At 40.7% G+C, this 19,414-nt stretch overlaps 1 protein-coding gene across 1 annotated transcript; it reads right to left on the bottom strand.

Annotated features, from left to right (window-relative positions):
- Nucleotides 1–1,616: 1,616 nt before the first annotated feature.
- On the bottom strand, nucleotides 1,617–4,233 carry LOC127368376 (kelch repeat and BTB domain-containing protein 11-like). The gene has a single exon (XM_051409187.1). It carries the CDS (start codon nucleotides 3,780–3,782, stop codon nucleotides 2,607–2,609), a length of 1,176 nt encoding a protein of 391 aa, XP_051265147.1. The 5' UTR covers nucleotides 3,783–4,233; the 3' UTR covers nucleotides 1,617–2,606.
- Nucleotides 4,234–19,414: the final 15,181 nt, after the last annotated feature.

Genomic DNA, 19,414 nt, shown 5'->3' with positions numbered 1-19,414 from the left:
CTAAAATTGGAACTTTATCTGAAAATATTAAAAGTTATTATCAGTAAAATTATGACTTTATATTTTACAGTTTTTTACAGTAAAGTTACAAATTAATTTGTATATATCAACTTTTTCTTGTACATTTACCACTTTATGTAAAAAATATTATAACTTTTGAATTGTCTAAAAGCTAGATTTACAAACTACATGTTTCAGACTTTGTTCCTGTAAAAGTGTAATTTTATCTGCTAATATTTTATTTGGATTCTCTTAATAAACAAATAGTTTCTAATAAATATTTCTTATAAAATATATAACATATGATGCATCGTTATAACTGAACCTCAGCAGTAATAAAGTGGAAGAGTTCTTTTACAGGAAATATTTTTATTACTGAAGTTAAATATTCTGCTCCAAGTTTCCACGGTAACGCTTTCTTTAACAGTTATTTCTGCTTTCTAATGAAAAACATCCCAGAATTCCCGGCGGGCCTGTTTCCTCGGAGGGAACAAAGATCCGGTTGTTGGACAGAAGAATCCGGTTCATGGGACGGAGGTCGTCGCTGCGTCATGCTGCGCTCTCATTGGTCAAATGAACTGTTGATCCTTTAGTTCTGTTTGTACTCTCTGCTGTAATCGGATTACTCTCAGACATACTCACACTGTGTCTGTAAATAATGTCTCACTATCTTCGTCCTCTCTCGTTCCAGAAGCTCGTCAATGAGACGCACTGTTCTTCAGTACCGACACAGACTGACGCTCACTGATACACCAACACACCAAATGATGGATTCATCCACTGCTCAAAGTAGTTCCTATTCACAGTGTTACTCCCAGCTCTCAGGGTTATAATACTTCACTGAAACTCAACTCAACTCAAACTGGGTGAAGATACTAAAACTACACTTTAGAAATATTATTGTGTAATAATCTGTAAAATATACAAATAAACAGGAAATGTCAATTTAGGGTCAAAACAACAAACAATTTTACTGAGTTCATAATTTAATTCCTGAACTTCTTCAATCTGCCCTGAACACAGAAACTTATAAAAACTAAACTGAAACAAACCAACAAACAAACAAACAAACACCATAAACTGAAAACAAAAAAAAAGTATAAAAACATTTGAAGTAAACTTTTGTTTTAAGTTCATTAAATGTAGTTGTTTTAATATAGATATATATATAGAGAGAGATTTAATATCAATGTGAATAATTAAAATAGTATTATGTTAATTATGTTCTTGTTAAATACAATAAAATCAATAAAATATTAAATATTGATGACCTGTGGGCAGGGGGCGGGGCCAGAACAACCTGGACCAGGAGATGATGATGTCATGTGTGTTTGTTTTACCTGGTGATGGAGGTCGGGTGGGCGGGGTTTAAGTTTACACAGCTTTTAACAATGTTTTTGCGTGTGTGTGTGTGTGTGTGTGTGTGTGTGTGTGTGTGTGTGTCTCTCTGTGTGTGTAATAAACTCTGAGCTGCAGGAATCAAAGGTATTTTTACTTAATATATAAACTTAATAACTTAATAAACACACGTTTGTAGTTTTTCCATATTATTTGTGTGACCTCATCAATATAATGTTTGCAGCTTATTAAAGTTGATCTAATCAATAAATTAGAGGTTTAATCTTGCAGCCGTTTATTAATTCCAATAAATCCACTGAATAACTTTTTACAGTAAACAAACAAACAGTTATAGCTGATGACAAACAATGAAACAATAGATATATTGATTAATGTCACAGTCTGTATAACAACGTCATACAATCATTGATTGACAACCAGGATCAATTCTGGGTTATTTAATAGCTATTAACAACATTTTATAACTTTATAGGATAAAACTGATCAAAATAAACTCATTTATTGTAGATCAATTAAATTCATTACAATCAAATGCAACATTTCACTAACTGAATTAAAACGTGTGAACAGAATTGATCTAAAATCACTTTAATAAAAACAGCTGATGAAACCTATAATAATCGATTATTAGAAAGGCAGCCAATTAACTTTCATGTTTGTGATGATGTAAAGTCAACTTAAAGAAAATGAGTCAGTGGAACAAACTGCAATGAATGAATGAATGAATGAACGAATGAATGAATGAATGAATGAAAATAGTGCACAAACTGTTAATTTTGACTTTAATTAATCAGAATGAGACTGAACTGTTGAGTCATTCTGTTTAAGGCTCAGGGAGTAACAGATTACATGTAACTGAGTAATCAGGATACAAAAAAAGGTAACTGTAATCCATTACAGTTGCAGAACTAAAGATGTAATCAGATTACAGTTACATTGTTCTGTCTAATAGAAGAGATCAATACTGATTATTGATTTTTATTCACATATTTGGTGTTGAGGTAATCCAACAGTAACAGGAAGTAATCAAATTACTCTAATATTCTGATACTTGGATTACTGACTGTAACTGTAATCAGATTACATTCCAACCCTGGCAGTTGGTTTTCAATAATCTCAATAATCAATAATCGATAATCTGATTTCATGCAGCAGCAGCAGCAGAAAAGTTTGAAAGAAAAAGGCACCACAGTCTGTGATCTCAGTCCCGGACCCGGACTGGACCCGGACTCTCCCGGGTTGGATCATCAGTCCCGGTCCAGTGAGAGGACGAACGGCTCCAGGGCTCCTCTGGCGTCCGCGGGGGAGGGCAGGACCTCCGGCAGGAACCCCTCCCGGTCCTCCCGGACCTCGAACTGCAGCGTCTGGCTCCGGTTGACGCAATAGATCCGGTCCCCGAGCACCGCGCACCGGAACGGCTGCGGGTTGTGGAGCGGGAAGGACGCGCCGCCGTGCCACACCTTCACCACCGTGTTGTACTTGTACACGCTCACCCCCGCGCGCTCCCGGTCCACGTCGAAGCGGTACACGAGGCTGCGGTGCGCCACCATGTCCGCGGACCGGCGCCGGCTCTCGTTGAACGGACACTCCTCCCACTCGTCCCGGCGGGAGTCGTAGCGCAGCAGCCGGTAGAAGAGCGAGCCTCCGGACACAAACAGCTCCCCGCCGCACGACGTCGCCTCGTGCGCAACCGCGAACGAGCCTTTGGGGAGGGGGGCCACCGGAGACCACCTGTCCGCGCGCGGGTCGTAGCGCTCCACGGTGAACAGACACTCCCCCCCGACGGCGTACAGGTACCCGTCCATGGAGACCAGTCTGAGCTGGCAGCGGGGCTGGCTCAGCGGGCGGATCTGGCTCCAGGCTCCGGTCAGCGGGTTGTAGCAGAAGACCCGGTCCGAGGCTTTGTGCGCCCTCATCCCTCCCGCCACGAACAGGTAGTTGTACAGAGTACACATCCCGGAGCCTTTGGCCGGGATCTGCTCCGGGAGGCTGGTCAGCAGCTCCCACTGCCGGCGCTCCGGGTGGAAGTAGAACACCCGCCGGGGGTTGGCGTCCTCCGGGCCGGGCTGCAGGGGGCTCTGCGGCCGGCTGCTCTCCCGGCTTCCCCCGCGGTCCAACACCTCGCTGCTCTCGGCCACCGCCAGCACCTTCCTGCCCTCCATCCTCCGGGCCAGGATGAGCTCCCGCTCCCCCGCCGTCAGCCGGCCGTACACCCCGGGGGTCCTCAGCACCTGCAGGTAGTTGTGGCTCATGTAGCGGTAGACCCGGTCCCGGTCGCCCTCCGCGCCGCCGCTCTTCGCTGCGCTCAGCAGCTCGTAGCAGTTCTCTGCGCTGATCTGTGGCGGTTCTGCAGCTGGGGATCCGAGCTGTGAACAAAGACCCCCGGAGGATCTGTCGGACTCCGAACCCTCACTGGCCTCCATCTGTTGCGGACTGGTTGCGGATCAGATCGATCCTGGTTCTGTCTGAGAATATTATGCGTCTGCAGATCCAGACCACAATGAACGCCCCTTCCTCCCCTCCTTTATTCTCTGTTGCTTCAAGTTTTCCTTCCTCGTCGTAGACCAGATCCTCCTCTTAGACCAGAACTCGTGTCATAAACGTCCCTTCCGGGCCTCCATCCTCCGCTCCTCCAGCGGGGCGCGGCGGCTGATGAAGCCGGGTTTCACCGCCTGTCGTGTTGGGAGGTTCGCTGCGTCCTCCCGCTGCAGAGCCCGGAGGTGTCTGCGGACACAAAGGCGCTGAGTGGCCGCCGGACCCTCCTCCTCTCTGGGCTCCGTGCTGGAGCCGACGCCCCTCTGACTCCGCAGGAACAACGAGTCTCTGCAGAACCGGAACCAGAACCCTCAGTGGTTCTGGAAGCAGTAAAGGAGCACTGTGAATAATATAAAGTATATGAATGGATTATAATTAATGTGTTCATCACTTTAATGTGGCAACAGGAGCTAATCAATAATAATACATTTATTATTGATTATATATTTTTTTTCTCTCAGAAGTGTTTTTACTGGAGATGAAGGTACAAATATATATAAAATATATATATTATCCACAAACAACAAATATCTTCTTATTTTATATTTAGGGAAAGACAAACACACAAACAAACAAACAAACAACAGAACAACAACAACAACAACATGTATTTGATATATTGATCTCTGAACAGAAAGTGCAGTATCTGAGTTAAAGTACTTAGTTACATTCTACCACCTGCTGTACTTTCCTTCATTAAATGTTAATCAGGGCGGCTGTGACTCAGGAGGTTTCGGGTTCGATTCCCTCCTGCTGCAGGTTGAAGTGCCCTTGAGCAAAATACTGAACCTCAACCCGAGAGAGAGAGAGAGAGAGAGAGAGAGAGAGAGAGAGAGAGAGAGAGAGAGAGAGACAGGGAGAGAGAGACTGTCTCACTATACAGGTTCATTTTGATTGTTTTCTTTTTTGATGCGTTCATTTCATATAAGCTGTTGGAATATTCAGGGTCTCCACTCCTCAACCTTTGAGCTGAAGAGTGGAAATGAGTTCATGAAATCTACACAGTAAATTTGGAAGTGTTAATTCAACTCCCTGGGAGTTAAATTCAACACTTTCAAAGTGTCTATATTGGTCCACTGTAGATCGAGTTAAAACAACACTTTTGAAAGTGTTGAACAGTTAACACTGTGACAGAGTTGGAACAACACTCTCAATAGTTAAAATTTAACACACATCAGTGTTGAATTTACCTAACACTAGTGTGCAGTGTCAAAAGTTAACACTATCAGTGTGTTTTTTAACACTGAATAAGATTCAAATGATATTAACACTGTGGAGATAAATCTTTTATAGTTGATTTCATTTTAAAAATACTACTGGGGGTCAATTAATAATTCCCAATTTCAATACCAAAAACAATACATGCCACTTGAATTTACAAAGAAAAGTTGCAGTCTGAATCAACCTGTATTTCAAACAAGCACACCACATAAAAAACAGCAAAGATGTTGATATCATTGTATTGGAGTCATGGAGTTCCACAAGGTTCTGTACTTGGACCAATATTATTTACTTTATATCCCTTTAGGCAACATTATTAGGGATCACTCCATTAACTTTCACTGTTATGCAGATGATACGCAGTTATATCTATCGATCAAGCCCGATGAAATTAATCAATTATCTAAATTACAAACATGTCATAAACATGTGATCTCAGTCCCGGACATAAAATCCTGGATGAGCTGCAATTTTCTGATGTTAAACTCAGAAAAAAACGAAATTCTTGTTCTTGGCCCCAAAAACCTTAGAGACTCACTGTCTAAAGATATAGTTACTCTAGATGGCATTACCTTGGCCTCTAGCACCACTGTCAGGAATCTTGGAGTTATCTTTGATCAGGATTTGTCTTTTAACTCCCACATGAAGCAAACCTCTAGGACTGCCTTCTTTCATTTACGTAATATTACAAAAATTAGACACATATTATCACAGACAGATGCAGAAAAACTAATCCATGCATTTGTTACTTCAAGGCTGGATTACTGCAACTCCTTATTATCAGGTTGCCCCAATAAGTCCATTAAAACGCTCCAATTAATTCAGAACGCTGCAGCACGAGTACTGACAGGAACTAGAAAAAGAGATCACATCTCTCCTGTACTAGCTTCTCTGCACTGGCTCCCTGTAAAATGTAGAATAGATTTTAAAATCCTCCTCCTCACCTATAAAGCTCTTCATGGTCAGGCCCCTTCATATCTTAAAGAGCTCATAGTACCCTATTACCCCACTAGAACACTACGTTCTCTGAATGCTGGGCTACTTGTGGTTCCTATAGTCTCTAAAAGTAGAACAGGAGCCAGAGCCTTCAGTTACCAAGCTCCTCTCCTGTGGAACCAGCTTCCAGTTGTGGTTCGGGAGGCAGACACCCTCACCACATTCAAGAGTAGGCTTAAGACATTCCTCTTTGATAAAGCTTATAGTTAGGGTGGATCAGGTGAGTCCTGAACCATCCCTTAGTTATCTGCTATAGGCCTAGACTATCGGGGATTTCCCATGGTGCACTGAGTTCCTCTCTTCCTCTCTCTTTCTGCACTCATTCATGTTCCATTAATGCATGTTACTAACTCCACTTCTTCCCCGGAGTTCTTGTGCTTTCTCGTCTCGCAGGTTCTTATCGATCCTGGTGGAGCCTCCTGCCATGGTCCTGCTAGATTGCCATTACCAATACTGCTGTTGCTGTGCACCTGTCTGTCTGTCTGTCTGTCTCTCTCTCTCTCTCTCTCTCTCTCTCTCTGTCTCTCTCTCTCTCACCCCAACTGGTCGAGACAGACGACCACCCACCTAGAGCCGAAGGATCTGTCCTAGGTTTCTGCCTTTTAACAGGCAGTGTTTCCTTGCCCTTGTCGCCAAGGTCTTGCTCATGGTGGTACTGTTGGGTCTCTGTAAATAATGTTATAAATAGTTCGATCTAGACCTACTCTATTTGAAAAGTGTCCTGAGATAACTTCTGTTATGAATTGGTGCTATACAAATGAAATAAATTGAATTGAATTGAATTGAATTGACAGAAACATGGTGTCAAGATGATTTGCTCACTCACTTTCCCCCAGGATATAATGAAGTCATGGTGCCCTCCATAAAACTAAAAAACATGCGTAAGGGCAGAACATCGGGGGGGATTTTGGTGTGGTATAAAGGAGATCTTTGCAATCAGATCTCACCAGTAAAACAGGGTAAATCGCACATTTGGTTGAGGTTAGATCAAACCCTAGGCATAACCGATAGGGATCTATACCTCTGTGCAATTTACATACCCCCAGTGGATTCTCCTTATTTTGAAGAGGACATTTTTGACACCCTAAATTCAGAAATCACCTATTTCCAGGCCCAGGGAAATATACTTCTAACTGGAGATCTGAATGGATGTACAGGAATTGAACCTGATATCATTGACACACAGGGCAACAACCATGTATTCGGTCAGCCCCCGTTTACCACACCAAACGTCACCAGTTGGAATAAACTTGACTCAATATTAAATCAAAGTGGCAGGGAGATCTCTGTCGGGCCTTAGGCCTGTACATAGTTAATGGTAGGTTCAGAGGGGACTCTTTAGGGAGGTTCAGCTCTTGGGTCTAGTGTTGTAGACTATGCAATCACTGACATGGACCCCTCAACTATCAGTGCATTCACTGTCAGACAGCAATCCCCCCTTTCAGACCACAACCAAATTAATGTGTTCTTTAAATTGTCAGGTCAAATTAGTAACACAAAAAGGGAACCCAGTAAGCTGTATAAATTAAATTCTTCTTACAGATGGGCCCCAGACAGTGGAGACAAATTCATCAAGGCTTTAAACTCCCCTGATCTGATGAATTACAAATCAATATATACTCAAAATCAATATGTCCCTACCAGAGATGGGGTAAAAAGGCAGCTATTAGGGCTGACCTCATAAAGCAAAGACGGAGACCTGTTAAAAGGCAAAATACTGACAAATCAAGATCAAGAATGCAAAAAATAAAAATAAAAAATCAGAAAAGAGCTGAGAAAAATAGCAAATGAGAAACATCGCCAACCGAACAACCCAGCCCTGCGCATTCGATACAATGACATTTTAAATACATATAAATACACAATTAGGATAAAAAAAACTACATTATACCCAATTGAAACTTGAAGATACTGAGAATGCCATTAACCAAAATCAATTCTGGGATATGTGGAACAAGTTCAACACAAAGCAACAGCAGACATTACCCATCCAAAACGGTGACATCTGGAGATCACATTTTGAAAATCTGTACAAAGACATACCAATCAATCAAATTCATTCAGATTAGTGTATTATGAAAGAAAAACTCCAAAAATTAGAAGAAACAATTAAAGACAACCAAAACCCCCTTGATTTCGAAATTACTTGGGAAGTAATAACCACACAGACAAAATGTCTGAAGCCAAGGAAAGCTTGTGGTCCAGACAGCATTAGAAACAAAATGCTCAAAAGCAGCACCCCAGAAATGCAGGGTGCCATATTACATTTGTTCAATGTTATACTACAGGCAGGAGGTTTTCCCAACATCTGGTGCAAAGGGCTCATTTCCCCCATTCATAAGAGTGGGGACAAATCAGACCCTAATAACTACCGTGGCATCTGTGTCAGCAGCTGTCTATGTAAACTATTCTGTAGTATTCTTAATACAAGAATACTAGATTTCCTTGAGGAACAGTTAATCTTAAGTAAAAGTCAGATTGGCTTCCTCCCAAAACACCACACCACCGACAGTGTATATACCCTTCATACTTTAATCAACAAACATGTACAACAAACTAAGAATGGAAAAATATTCACCTGCTTTATTGATTTCAAGAAAGCTTTGGACTCTATTTGGCATGAAGGGCTCTATTACAGACTTTTAAACTGTGGTATAGGTGGCAAAATGTCTGATCTGGTTAAATCGATGTATTTGGAAAACGTGTGCTGTTAAAATTGGAGACAAACTAACTGATTTCTTCCCCCAGAGAAGAGGCGTTTGGCAGGGTTGCAAATCTAAGTCCGACTTTATTTAATGTGTATATAAATGAACTGGCTGTTGAGTTAGATAAATGTGCTGCTCCGGGCCTCTCCCTCCTAGATAGAGAGGTAAAGTCTCTGTTTTATGCTGATGACCTTGTTCTACTGTCTCCTACTGAACAAGGACTACAGCTACAGCTGGACGTAGTAGAAAAGTACTGTCAGAACTGGGCCCTGGCAGTAAACATGAAGAAAACCAATGTCATGATCTTTCAAAAACGCCCCAGGTGTCATGAGAACAAACACCAATTTACCATCAATAATCATGTCATTGAACACAGCATGAGTTATACCTACCTTGGTATAACCATAACAGCATCAGGGAGTTTCAACATGGCAGTGAATGCACTAAAAGAAAAAGCTCAAAGAGCTCTATATGCAATTAAGAGAAAATGTTATAATTTCCATATTCCAATAAAAATCTGGCTTAAAATATTTGATAGTGTCATCCAGCCCATTAGGCTGTACGGCAGTGAAGTATGGGGTCCACTCAGTCATCAGAGCTTTACCCGTTGGGACAAACATCCAACAGAATCTCTACATGCAGAATTCTGCAGATACATTTTACACGCACACAGAAACACACCAACAAATGCATGTAGAGCAGAATTAGACAGATACCCACTGATAATTAACATTCAGAAGAGAACGCTCAACTTCTTTAACCACCTGAAATCCAGCCCCAGAGACACCCTCCACTCCAAAGCCCTCCAAACCCAAGAGCTGAGCCCAGAAAAGAGTCCCCTATGTCAGTTGGTACTGAGGCTAACTGCCCCCTCTCAGACACACTCTGACCAGCCTCACAACAACACTGCTCTACAAACAGTAATCAGAGTAAAGCAAATGATAGCACAATGTAAAGAAAGCTATCTGGACCATTGGGAAGAAACAACTAAAAGCCAAAGTAGATTGGAATGTTATCTTGCCCTTAAAAGAGATTATGAATGAGCAGAATATCTCTCTACTGTCAGAGATAGAAAGCAGAGACAGATCCTAACCAAGTACAGGCTCAGTGACCACAAACCGCCAATCCAAACAGGAAGACACAAAACATCATGGCAACCAAAAGAAAACAAAAAATGTGGTCACTGTTGGACAGGTGAGGTTGAGACAGAGATGCACTTTCTCCTACAATGTACAAAATTAAATAATACTAGAAACATTTATTTAAGTTCAGCTCTTTGGTTCCAGATTTCAAAGAGCTGAACGACCTCTCCAAATTAAAAATACTCCTGGAGGAGGAGAGCGGGCACACCTTGCTGCCCAGTATGTATTAACATGCCACAACCTGAGGGACACACACACACACACACACACACACACACACACACACACTGTATATAACTAATATAATGTTCATAATGTTTATATCTTTGATTTATTGTATTGTATTTGATTGTTTGCTTTGGCAGTATTGTTTTTAAAAAAAACAATACTGCCAATAAAGCCCATTTTGAATTTGAATTTGACAGACAGACAGAGAGACAGAGAGAGAGAGAGACAGAGAGAGAGAGAGAGAGAGAGAGAGAGAGAGAGAGAGACAGGGAGAGAGAGAGAGAGAGAGAGAGAGGCTGCAGTATGAAGGAATATATCAGTACAATCTGTTTACATTTATTGGATTTGTATCAAAGTATAAATCTGTTTATTGTTGTATGTTTGTGTTTGTTTTATGACTTTTACAGTTAATATTGATTAATATACTATATGATATTAATCAATATTTACAGAAGACTTTCTCTCATTATAATCAGAAAATGATGATTGATTATCTGCTGCTGAACTTTAATATTTACAGATTGTTTGTCTGAAGAGTTTATTACATAAATAAAGATAAATATGAAATCATATAAAAGAACAGAATAACAAACAGATAATAACAACAAATACAATCAAACAAAAAATTGAAATAAATAACATGATTAAATTTTATTGAATGATTGTTTCAATCAATAATTTATCAAATCAGATCAATAACTGTTCATAAAAACACTCTCTGAGTCAAACACATGAATTTATTAACAAACGGCTCCACCTGCTGTCCAAACCTCACAATCACACCCAGGAGCTTTAGACCAGGACCAGGACCAGAACCAGGACCTGGGGCCTGTTTCAGAAAGCAGGTTCAACAAACTCTGAGTTAAAACCTTAACCCTAGGTTGACCAGCTCTGAGTTTTCAGTTTCAGAACAGGTGATAACACTTAGTTCAATCAACTCTGAGTCAAGGTAACCCTGAGTGAAGCATTAGGATGTAAACAGCCCTCATCAATGGAACACAGATAACATGATTCACCATGGCAACAAGTGATAAAAAGCCTCGATCCTCCTACTTCTCCCCAGTGGAGTTGGAAATATTAATGACCGCGTATTCAGAAAGTGAGCCTATACACACACACAATGTCCATTAGTGTAGCCATAGTCACAACAGTGCCAATTTCTACAAAAGGAAGCAGTGATACATCAGGCGGAGTTGAAACATTTAAAAAAATGACAGTATTTAAGAACCACAGAAGACACTTATGGATTTATCCCAGGTATCCCCATCACTAGCCGAGTCAAATCCTCAGGTAGGTAGTTCAGCAGAGGAGCCCACATTTCATTGAAAGACCACTCGTTACCCCTCGCAAGTCTTTCATGGGGCAGGACCCTGAATATTTCCCTATACCATAATGTGACAGGTGGTTTATCATTGATCCAATTAATTAAAATACATTTTCTAGCCAATAATAGCAATTTGTCACATAGTTTGAACTTTAAATGGGTTAGCGTCACCTCCCTTGAGGGGAGGCCGAGAATGAAAAGGCCTGGGTCTCTCTTAACTTATGCATGAAAGGTGCCACTCAGTTCCTGTGAAATTGTACCCCAAAATCTTTTTATCAATTTACATTGCCAGAAGTAATGATAATATGTTCCAGTGTCTCTATGACACTTGTTACACAGAGGTGAAACCTGACGGTCCATCTTATTTAGTATGTAAGGAGTTATGTGTAGACGGTGTAATATTTTATACTGTGTCTCTCTCAATCTATTACATGTAAAGGTGGATTGAAATACTTCAATGGTCTCCTGCCAGTCATCCTCAATATACTCCGAGCATATATAAAAAAAAAAGCAATACTGTGGCAGCGTCAAAAGAGCGGGAGCTCGCGTGGCAGAAAATTGCTGACCGAGTCAATGCGTGAGTGTTAATTGGAGAAAAAAAGAAATGTTTTGTCTTGAATGTTCCACTTATTCAACAGTTATATTTCATATGTGTGTTTGTGCACACAGGTGCAACCCAACAGGCACCGAACGGACTTGGCAGCAACTAAAGATGAAATATAAAAATGTAGTTCAAACAGGTAAGGTATAATTAAAGTACAAGCAATTGTGATGTTGTTTAGCCTGCCCTCATTAAACAGCATTTACTGGCTACATTCAACATGTGACAGATATATTTAAGTAATTAGGGAAATCTGCTAAACAAAGAAAAATCCCAACACTGCTAGTATTTAATATTGTCTACATGAAAGCAACACCTAAATACCTTTTATACATACAAGTCTCCAAATGTGTGTTTTCTGGATATGTTTAAATTTGACCTCCATTATAGCCAACAGAAAAAAGGCTGAGAAAAACAGGGGACAAAGGCTGAATGTGATGGCCCCCCCCACCCACAGGGGGCCCCTTCCTTTGGGGGGGTCTTGGGGGGGCTCTTCAACCCCCCCCCCCCCCCAGGACACAGGGACCTGCACACTATTGTAATTATTCAAATGAATGGCATGTAAAATCCTAGTGTGGGCTCAGTAATCCACCCTTCTCTTAGACACAACTTGGCACACGTTCTTGTAATCATTCAACTGTCTAATCTTCATTTTAAAGAGTTGTTGCTACCATTTTAAAAAAAAAAATAAAATAGGGGGGGCCTTTTTTTTTCTTTCTTTCAACTGTCTAATCTTCATCTTCTACCAGTTACTGATGGTGTAATCTGTCTCGTGGAGGCTTCTGCCATAACAGACCTCCATGCTGTTGTAAGTACTCTTAATATTCCACAGATTTGTCATAATGGGTAGAATATAACACAATCATTCTGTTTCATTACAGGAGGATGATGAAGACACCTTATCAGCTGCCACAGAGGGAAGATGCAGAGAGGCCTGTTGAGGTTTACACCTTTTTTTTAAAATAACTTTGGTTTCAGTTAATGGTGTTGTTCCACAATACAACTTGCAACTTCTTTCTCTCTAACAGAGCAATGCTGGAAATTACAATGAGGAAGAAGGTCCATCAACCTCCACAGCACAGCTTACCTCAGTAAGATGTTGTTCAGCATTGACCCACAACTTACAATGGTACTGTGAAATTCAACGTCATTTCTGTTCCTATAGCTCCCTGTGAAACAACTCTACAAGGTATATTTACAATCACAAATCACATCTAGAAATGGAACATATAAGGCTGCAGATCACCAAGACAAATGGAAATACAACTGCTGGACCATCAGTTAAAGGTGGGTGACGTGCCCACAGGCGGATGATTTTTAATTGTTTCAACAACAAAGGATTAACAACTGTACAACATTTGTCCTTCTAGGAAATAAAGAAGAGCTCATAAAATGAGAGGCATATTGTCGTTCTTTGACACTGGGGAGGTGATGGGTCAGTTAGAAATGATTGAAGCATATCATGTCTCTAACAGCTCTTCCATCTTGTGCATCAGCGGGGGGGTCAGGATTATTATCTGGATCATTGGGGCAAAGAGTAGGACATTGTTCTCCTCTAATAGTGGCAATGTTATGGAGAACCACACATACCACTATAATGTCACAAGCCCTTTCTGGAGTGACCCTGAGCCTACGAAGGCACTGGAACCGGGCCTTGAGTATCCCGATGGTCAACTCCACTCTGGCTTGTGTCCTGCAGTGAGCTTCTCTTTGAGAAGTCTGGTGGGTCTGTGACTTGGGAACACTACAAACGTGTATAGTGTAGTATAGTATAGTAGCCGTTTCAGTGCAAGTGTCACATTTCAGACAGCCCGACAGACAGTTGCCTCGGACACGAGCTCTGCATCACCGATGTTATACAAAAACCTGCTGTTGGCAAAAAAGTGCAATACAAAGAATTTGCTCGGAACTGAGAGCGTGTCCACGATGTGTCATGTGAACGATGTGAGGGCTGAGAATGTTGTTTAGATAAATTATTGATGATGCAGGATCATCAGGGAATGATAAAACATCCAATCGGGGTCTAATAATCCTCTCCCGACGGACATTTCTGCGGAGTATCTGCACCTCGACATCAACTGGCTCTTCAAGAGAAGGACACGCCATGTCTGCCACTGCCTTCAGTCTGCAGGCTTCAACGTAAGAGCAGGAGAAACTCAGGGTTAGTAGAAGAAGAAGAAAAGGTTAGGTTCACGGAGTATGTTGCCCGGGTTAACTAACTCAGAGTTTTCACTAAACCTGCTTTCTGAAACGGGCCCCAGGTCTTTCTGTGTGTTTTGGTGAATTACAATAAACAAGAATACTAAATACACAATAAAAACATTTATTATTTATTAGTTATGAATAGTAGAGTTATTATAACAAAGAGGGTTGGAGTCAGTGCAGGTCCAGGTCTGGTTGAGTCCAGCTGTGGTCAGTACTGTACAGTGACCTGCAGGGGGCGCTGCAGGACTGACAGAGAACACATGAATTCAATTCAATTCAATTCAATTTTTGTATAGCGCCAATTCATAACTAGACCAAACTCCTTATAACATTATTTACAGAGACCCAACAGTACCACCATGAGCAAGTATACAGCAGCATATACAGTAAAGTACCTGTAATCAGTGTTGGGAGTAACTAAGTAATTAAGTATAACTGCATTACTAACAGCGTTATTTTTTCAGTAACGGAGTAATCTAATTAATTACTTTTCCCATCGTTGTAACGCCGTTACCGTTACTGAGAATGTAAAGTGGCGCGTTACTTGCGTTCCTACAATGTGGTGAATGAAGTGCAGCAGTGTCAGGCTTTCTGACAGCCACACATCAGCTGCCAGCAGAGGGCAGCGTGGTGATGATGACACCGTTGCAAATGCGATGATGATCGGCTGGGTGGGCGGATGTCCTGCTCACGCTGTCTCACTGCACGCTGTCTCACTGCACGCTGTCTCACTGCACGCTCTAACTACTATAAACACAAGACAGAGACAATGGCGACGAGCTAGGGAAATTCAAAGGTAGCGATATCAAACTGGAAGTACCGACACTACTACTCTCTTACTGAAGTTAAAGGAAGAATGTTTAACATGTGTGAATTTTATTTTCAATATTTATTTTGTATATATTTTTATTTCTATGCATATGGCTGGCTGTAATCTATTGAGTTCAAATAAATACCAAATGTTCTAAAATACTTTATATAGTGTTTGTATTCTTTATTCAGTGATTATAAACATCTTTGACGTTATAGAAGATGTTATAGAATGGAATTATAGACCATAAAAAATAACATCACAGTTACTTTGCTGAGTAACTTATTACTTTTACAATGTGGTAACTGAGTTACTAACTTTTTGGGAGAAGTAATTTGTAACTATAACTAATTACTTTATTAAAGTAAGATACCCAACACTGCCTGTAATGCAGTGTAATGTCTCTGACTCTATGGGACTTTATTAGATTATTAATCAATAATCAATAATCAGTGTTGAAGTACTGTATATACAGTTAGCTGTGCCCTCTAACATAGGATGGTGCAGTCAGTGTTTGGTTTGTCCCTTCTGGGCTACTGTAGGAACATGGCGGAGTCCGCCACCAGAGGGTTTGATGATTACACATATTACAGGTGTTTAATGATGAGTTCCATTTGAATTAGACTTAGACTTTTAGACTTTCTTTATTTGTCATTTTGATTTGCATCAAAAATAAAATTTCGTTACAATGGCACATGGCACAACAGGAATAGAGGAGAGGCAGTATGTACAGTCAAAATATATATATATATAAATATCAAACTTTTTAATACCAAAAAAGAGAAGAGAAACCTGTAGATAATATATATTGCACAATTTTAGTTGCCTTTTGTAAAAGAACTCTGTAGAAGGTGGTGAGAATGGGAGCGGGTAGGTGCACTCTCCTCATCCGGCGCAGAAGCAGTGGACTCTGGGGCCCTGGGGGGGACCGGTGCTCAGGGAGATGACACTGGAGACGTTTTTTCCCACCCGCACACACTGAGGTCTGTTGGTGCTGAATCCAAGCTCCCCAGCTGCTCCAACTAGAGTCGCCAACTCCGACCCCTAAATCAAAGATGGCTGCTCTGCACATGGATCAGGTGAAGGTTGTATTAATATTCGGTTCATTAGCACTCAATAAATCAATCTCAGTGTTATGTTGTTCACTGCCAGTGAGGGCTAACGAAGGCTAAGGAAGGCTAACAGCTAACCTGATTAGAACCTGGTTTTTTGACTTTGGCCCTCTGAGGTAACTGGAACCACCTTGAGTCTGATATTTCTCTGCCAGTGTGTGTGAGAGCAGACCGGAATATATGGACATCAGATTTATTCAACATTAAATTAATAAATGAAATCAACTCTGTGATCTCCTCTAAATGCTCAGAATATTGTAGAGTTTTCTGTTAGGCTCATCAGAGGATATTAAACTCTTGTTATTGTTAATATTTAAATGTGAAATCAGGTTTATTTTTCATGTTTTTCATTGTAGGAAGATGGAAGAAGCTGAATTATCTCATAATCAACATACAGATTTATTTCTCCGTGTTCTTGGTTTCATTCATTTATTTCCTTCCTTATTCGAGCTGCTCTCAGCTTCAGTCAGTAATGGAGTCTAATGACCCATCAGAGGCCACTTCCTGCCACTAGGGGGCCTCGTCACTCCAAGAGTTAGTTTCATTTTCCTGTGAGGTTACAAATTAAAAAACTAAATATATCCTGCTACAGATTTATTAATTATTTAATTAAGAAATTGATTCTGAAAGAAAACCAAACAGTTTTTTTTAAGTAAATATTGATTCCAGATTCGTCCAGCAGCAGAAACAAACCAAAATCTCACATTTAATCAGTTTATTTCAATATTTATGTACATTTTATATCACACGTGATTCTGGTGTTGATTCATATATTTATAGAATTATGGTTGTCTGATCAGAATCTGTTAAAACACCATGTTTCCATAAATCCCACGGAAGAGACGACGTCAGCTGATAATATATATATAAAATAAAATAAAATAAAATAGAATAGAATAGAATATAAAATAATATAATATAGGTAATAGGTAAGAATATTCTGGGATGTAACTCCTGACAGTAAAGTTAGTTGTTTACAGTGTTTACAGCATTATATATTTGTTTTTATGTATCTTTTCCTTATTGATGAGTTGATCAGTTTTATTGACCCAGTTGTTCATTAAGTTAAATCCGGTTTGTCCAGAGTCTTCATCAGCTGGACTTCCTTTATGAAACAATCAGCTTTTATTGTGAAATGAAAGAAAAGAGTATTGATCTGATTTCAGTGCTGCATGTTGTGATATTCACAGTCAGCAGGAGGAGAACATTATAAATGTAAATGATTTGGACTCCAGCAGCGGTTTAATAACAATGCAGAGAATCAATTATAGAATCACATCAGGGTTCCTTTCCTTAATCAAACATGGCGGCAGCGAGGAGGAGGTCACCTGCAGGTCGCTTCAGATCCACTGAGGATCTCTGCTGGAAGCACTGATGGAGGACAAAAGCCTGTACACCCTTTACACCATTTCTCTTTTTCCCTGCACACACTGCGCACCTGTACACCTGTACACACTGCACACCTGCACACCTGTACACACTGCACACCTGTACACCTGCACACACTGCACACCTGCACACACTGCACACCTGTACACACTGCACACCTGTACACCTGCACACACTGCACACCTGCACACCTGCACACACTGCACACCTGTACACCTGCACACACTGTACACCTGTACACCTGCACACACTGTACACCTGTACACACTGTACACACTGCACACCTGTACACCTGCACACACTGTACACCTGTACACACTGCGCAACTGTACACACTACACACACTGCACACCTGTACACACTGCACACCTGTACACACTGCACACCTGTACACACTGCACACCCGTACACACTGCGCACTTGTACACACTGCCCACACTGCACATCTGTACACACCGCACACCTGTATACACCGCACACCTGTACACCTGCACACACTTCGCACACTGCACACCTGTACTCACCTGTAAACCTGTACACACTGCACACCTGTACTCACCTGTAAACCTGTACACACTGCACACCTGTACACAAGAGCCACAGACACACTGACCTCTGCAGGGGTTTGTTTAAGGACCCCAGTCTGCAGAAATATTCACACACACGTGTATACCACAGGGAAAAACTACCTGGGATCAGTGTCTGAGACTGGGGGGGTTTCCATAGAACCATTTTCATTCAGATATCTTGAGGTCAGAGGTCAGTGGAACCCTTTGAAAATGGGCATGTCGTTTTTCCATCACCAATATGAAGCCCAACCTTGGAGCGCTATTTATTTACCCCCCTTCCTGATATTATTGGTACTGATGGATGTGTTAGTCCAGTTTCATATGATAGTCTTCATCAGCAACTCTGACGAGAGGAAGACAGAAAACGGACGTCTTGATTGTCTGAAGTCACTCAGAGGAAACAGGAAGTCAGCAGGGAGACGAAGATCAGAGGAGGAGAAGAAGAACTCACCTGCAGAGAGAGAGTTGTTGTTGTTGTTGTTGTTGTTGTTTACCATTTAATTTTTCTTATTTCTTTATGAATCATATGTTTCTTTTTCTTTCTTTATTTCCTAATATTAGCACTTAATAAAGCACATTAGATTAAATAAACATACGGACACGTTTCATTATAAAACACCAACAATGAGTTTCACACTGCAGAGACCTGATACACAGAATATTAATGATTAATTCATTATTAATGTATGAATAATACAGACGTTAACGTTTCATTAGAAATAAAGAGAGAAGGATAAAACATGAGGTAAGATGCTAAGAAATGTATTTTAAATAAAAATATGATTAAATCTGAAGAAATGTCGCCAATATCATCTGTAGAGCCGTCCAATCAGGAGCAACCAGCTGTGTAAACAGGAAGTCAGTCAGTGTTTCAGAGGTAGCACTCATACAGTTTATAATGAGAGGGAAATATCTATTTATGCTAAGCTAACTGATGTTTTTAGTCAAATATGAACATAAAGTTTTGTTATGTTATTCTAGTGACATGTAATTTAAAATCTTCCATTAAATCATTTAACAAGTTTCCGCTCAGATATTAGCATGCTAACGTTAGCTTTGTCAGTTAGCTACCAGCAGTTACAGCTGCGGTTAGTATCGATAACTAATCTCTATGGGAGAACTGTTTGTGAACTGCAACCTGTTTTCATTTAGTGACTAAACATAATGTCAGTCAGATTCCAGTCTCATATTAATGAGATGGATGAGCTGCAATTTTC

This window comes from Dicentrarchus labrax, unplaced genomic scaffold, assembly GCF_905237075.1.
Source record: "Dicentrarchus labrax unplaced genomic scaffold, dlabrax2021, whole genome shotgun sequence".
Classification (NCBI taxonomy): Eukaryota; Metazoa; Chordata; class Actinopteri; family Moronidae; genus Dicentrarchus; species Dicentrarchus labrax.
This window is presented reverse-complemented; position numbering and strand designations above follow the sequence as displayed.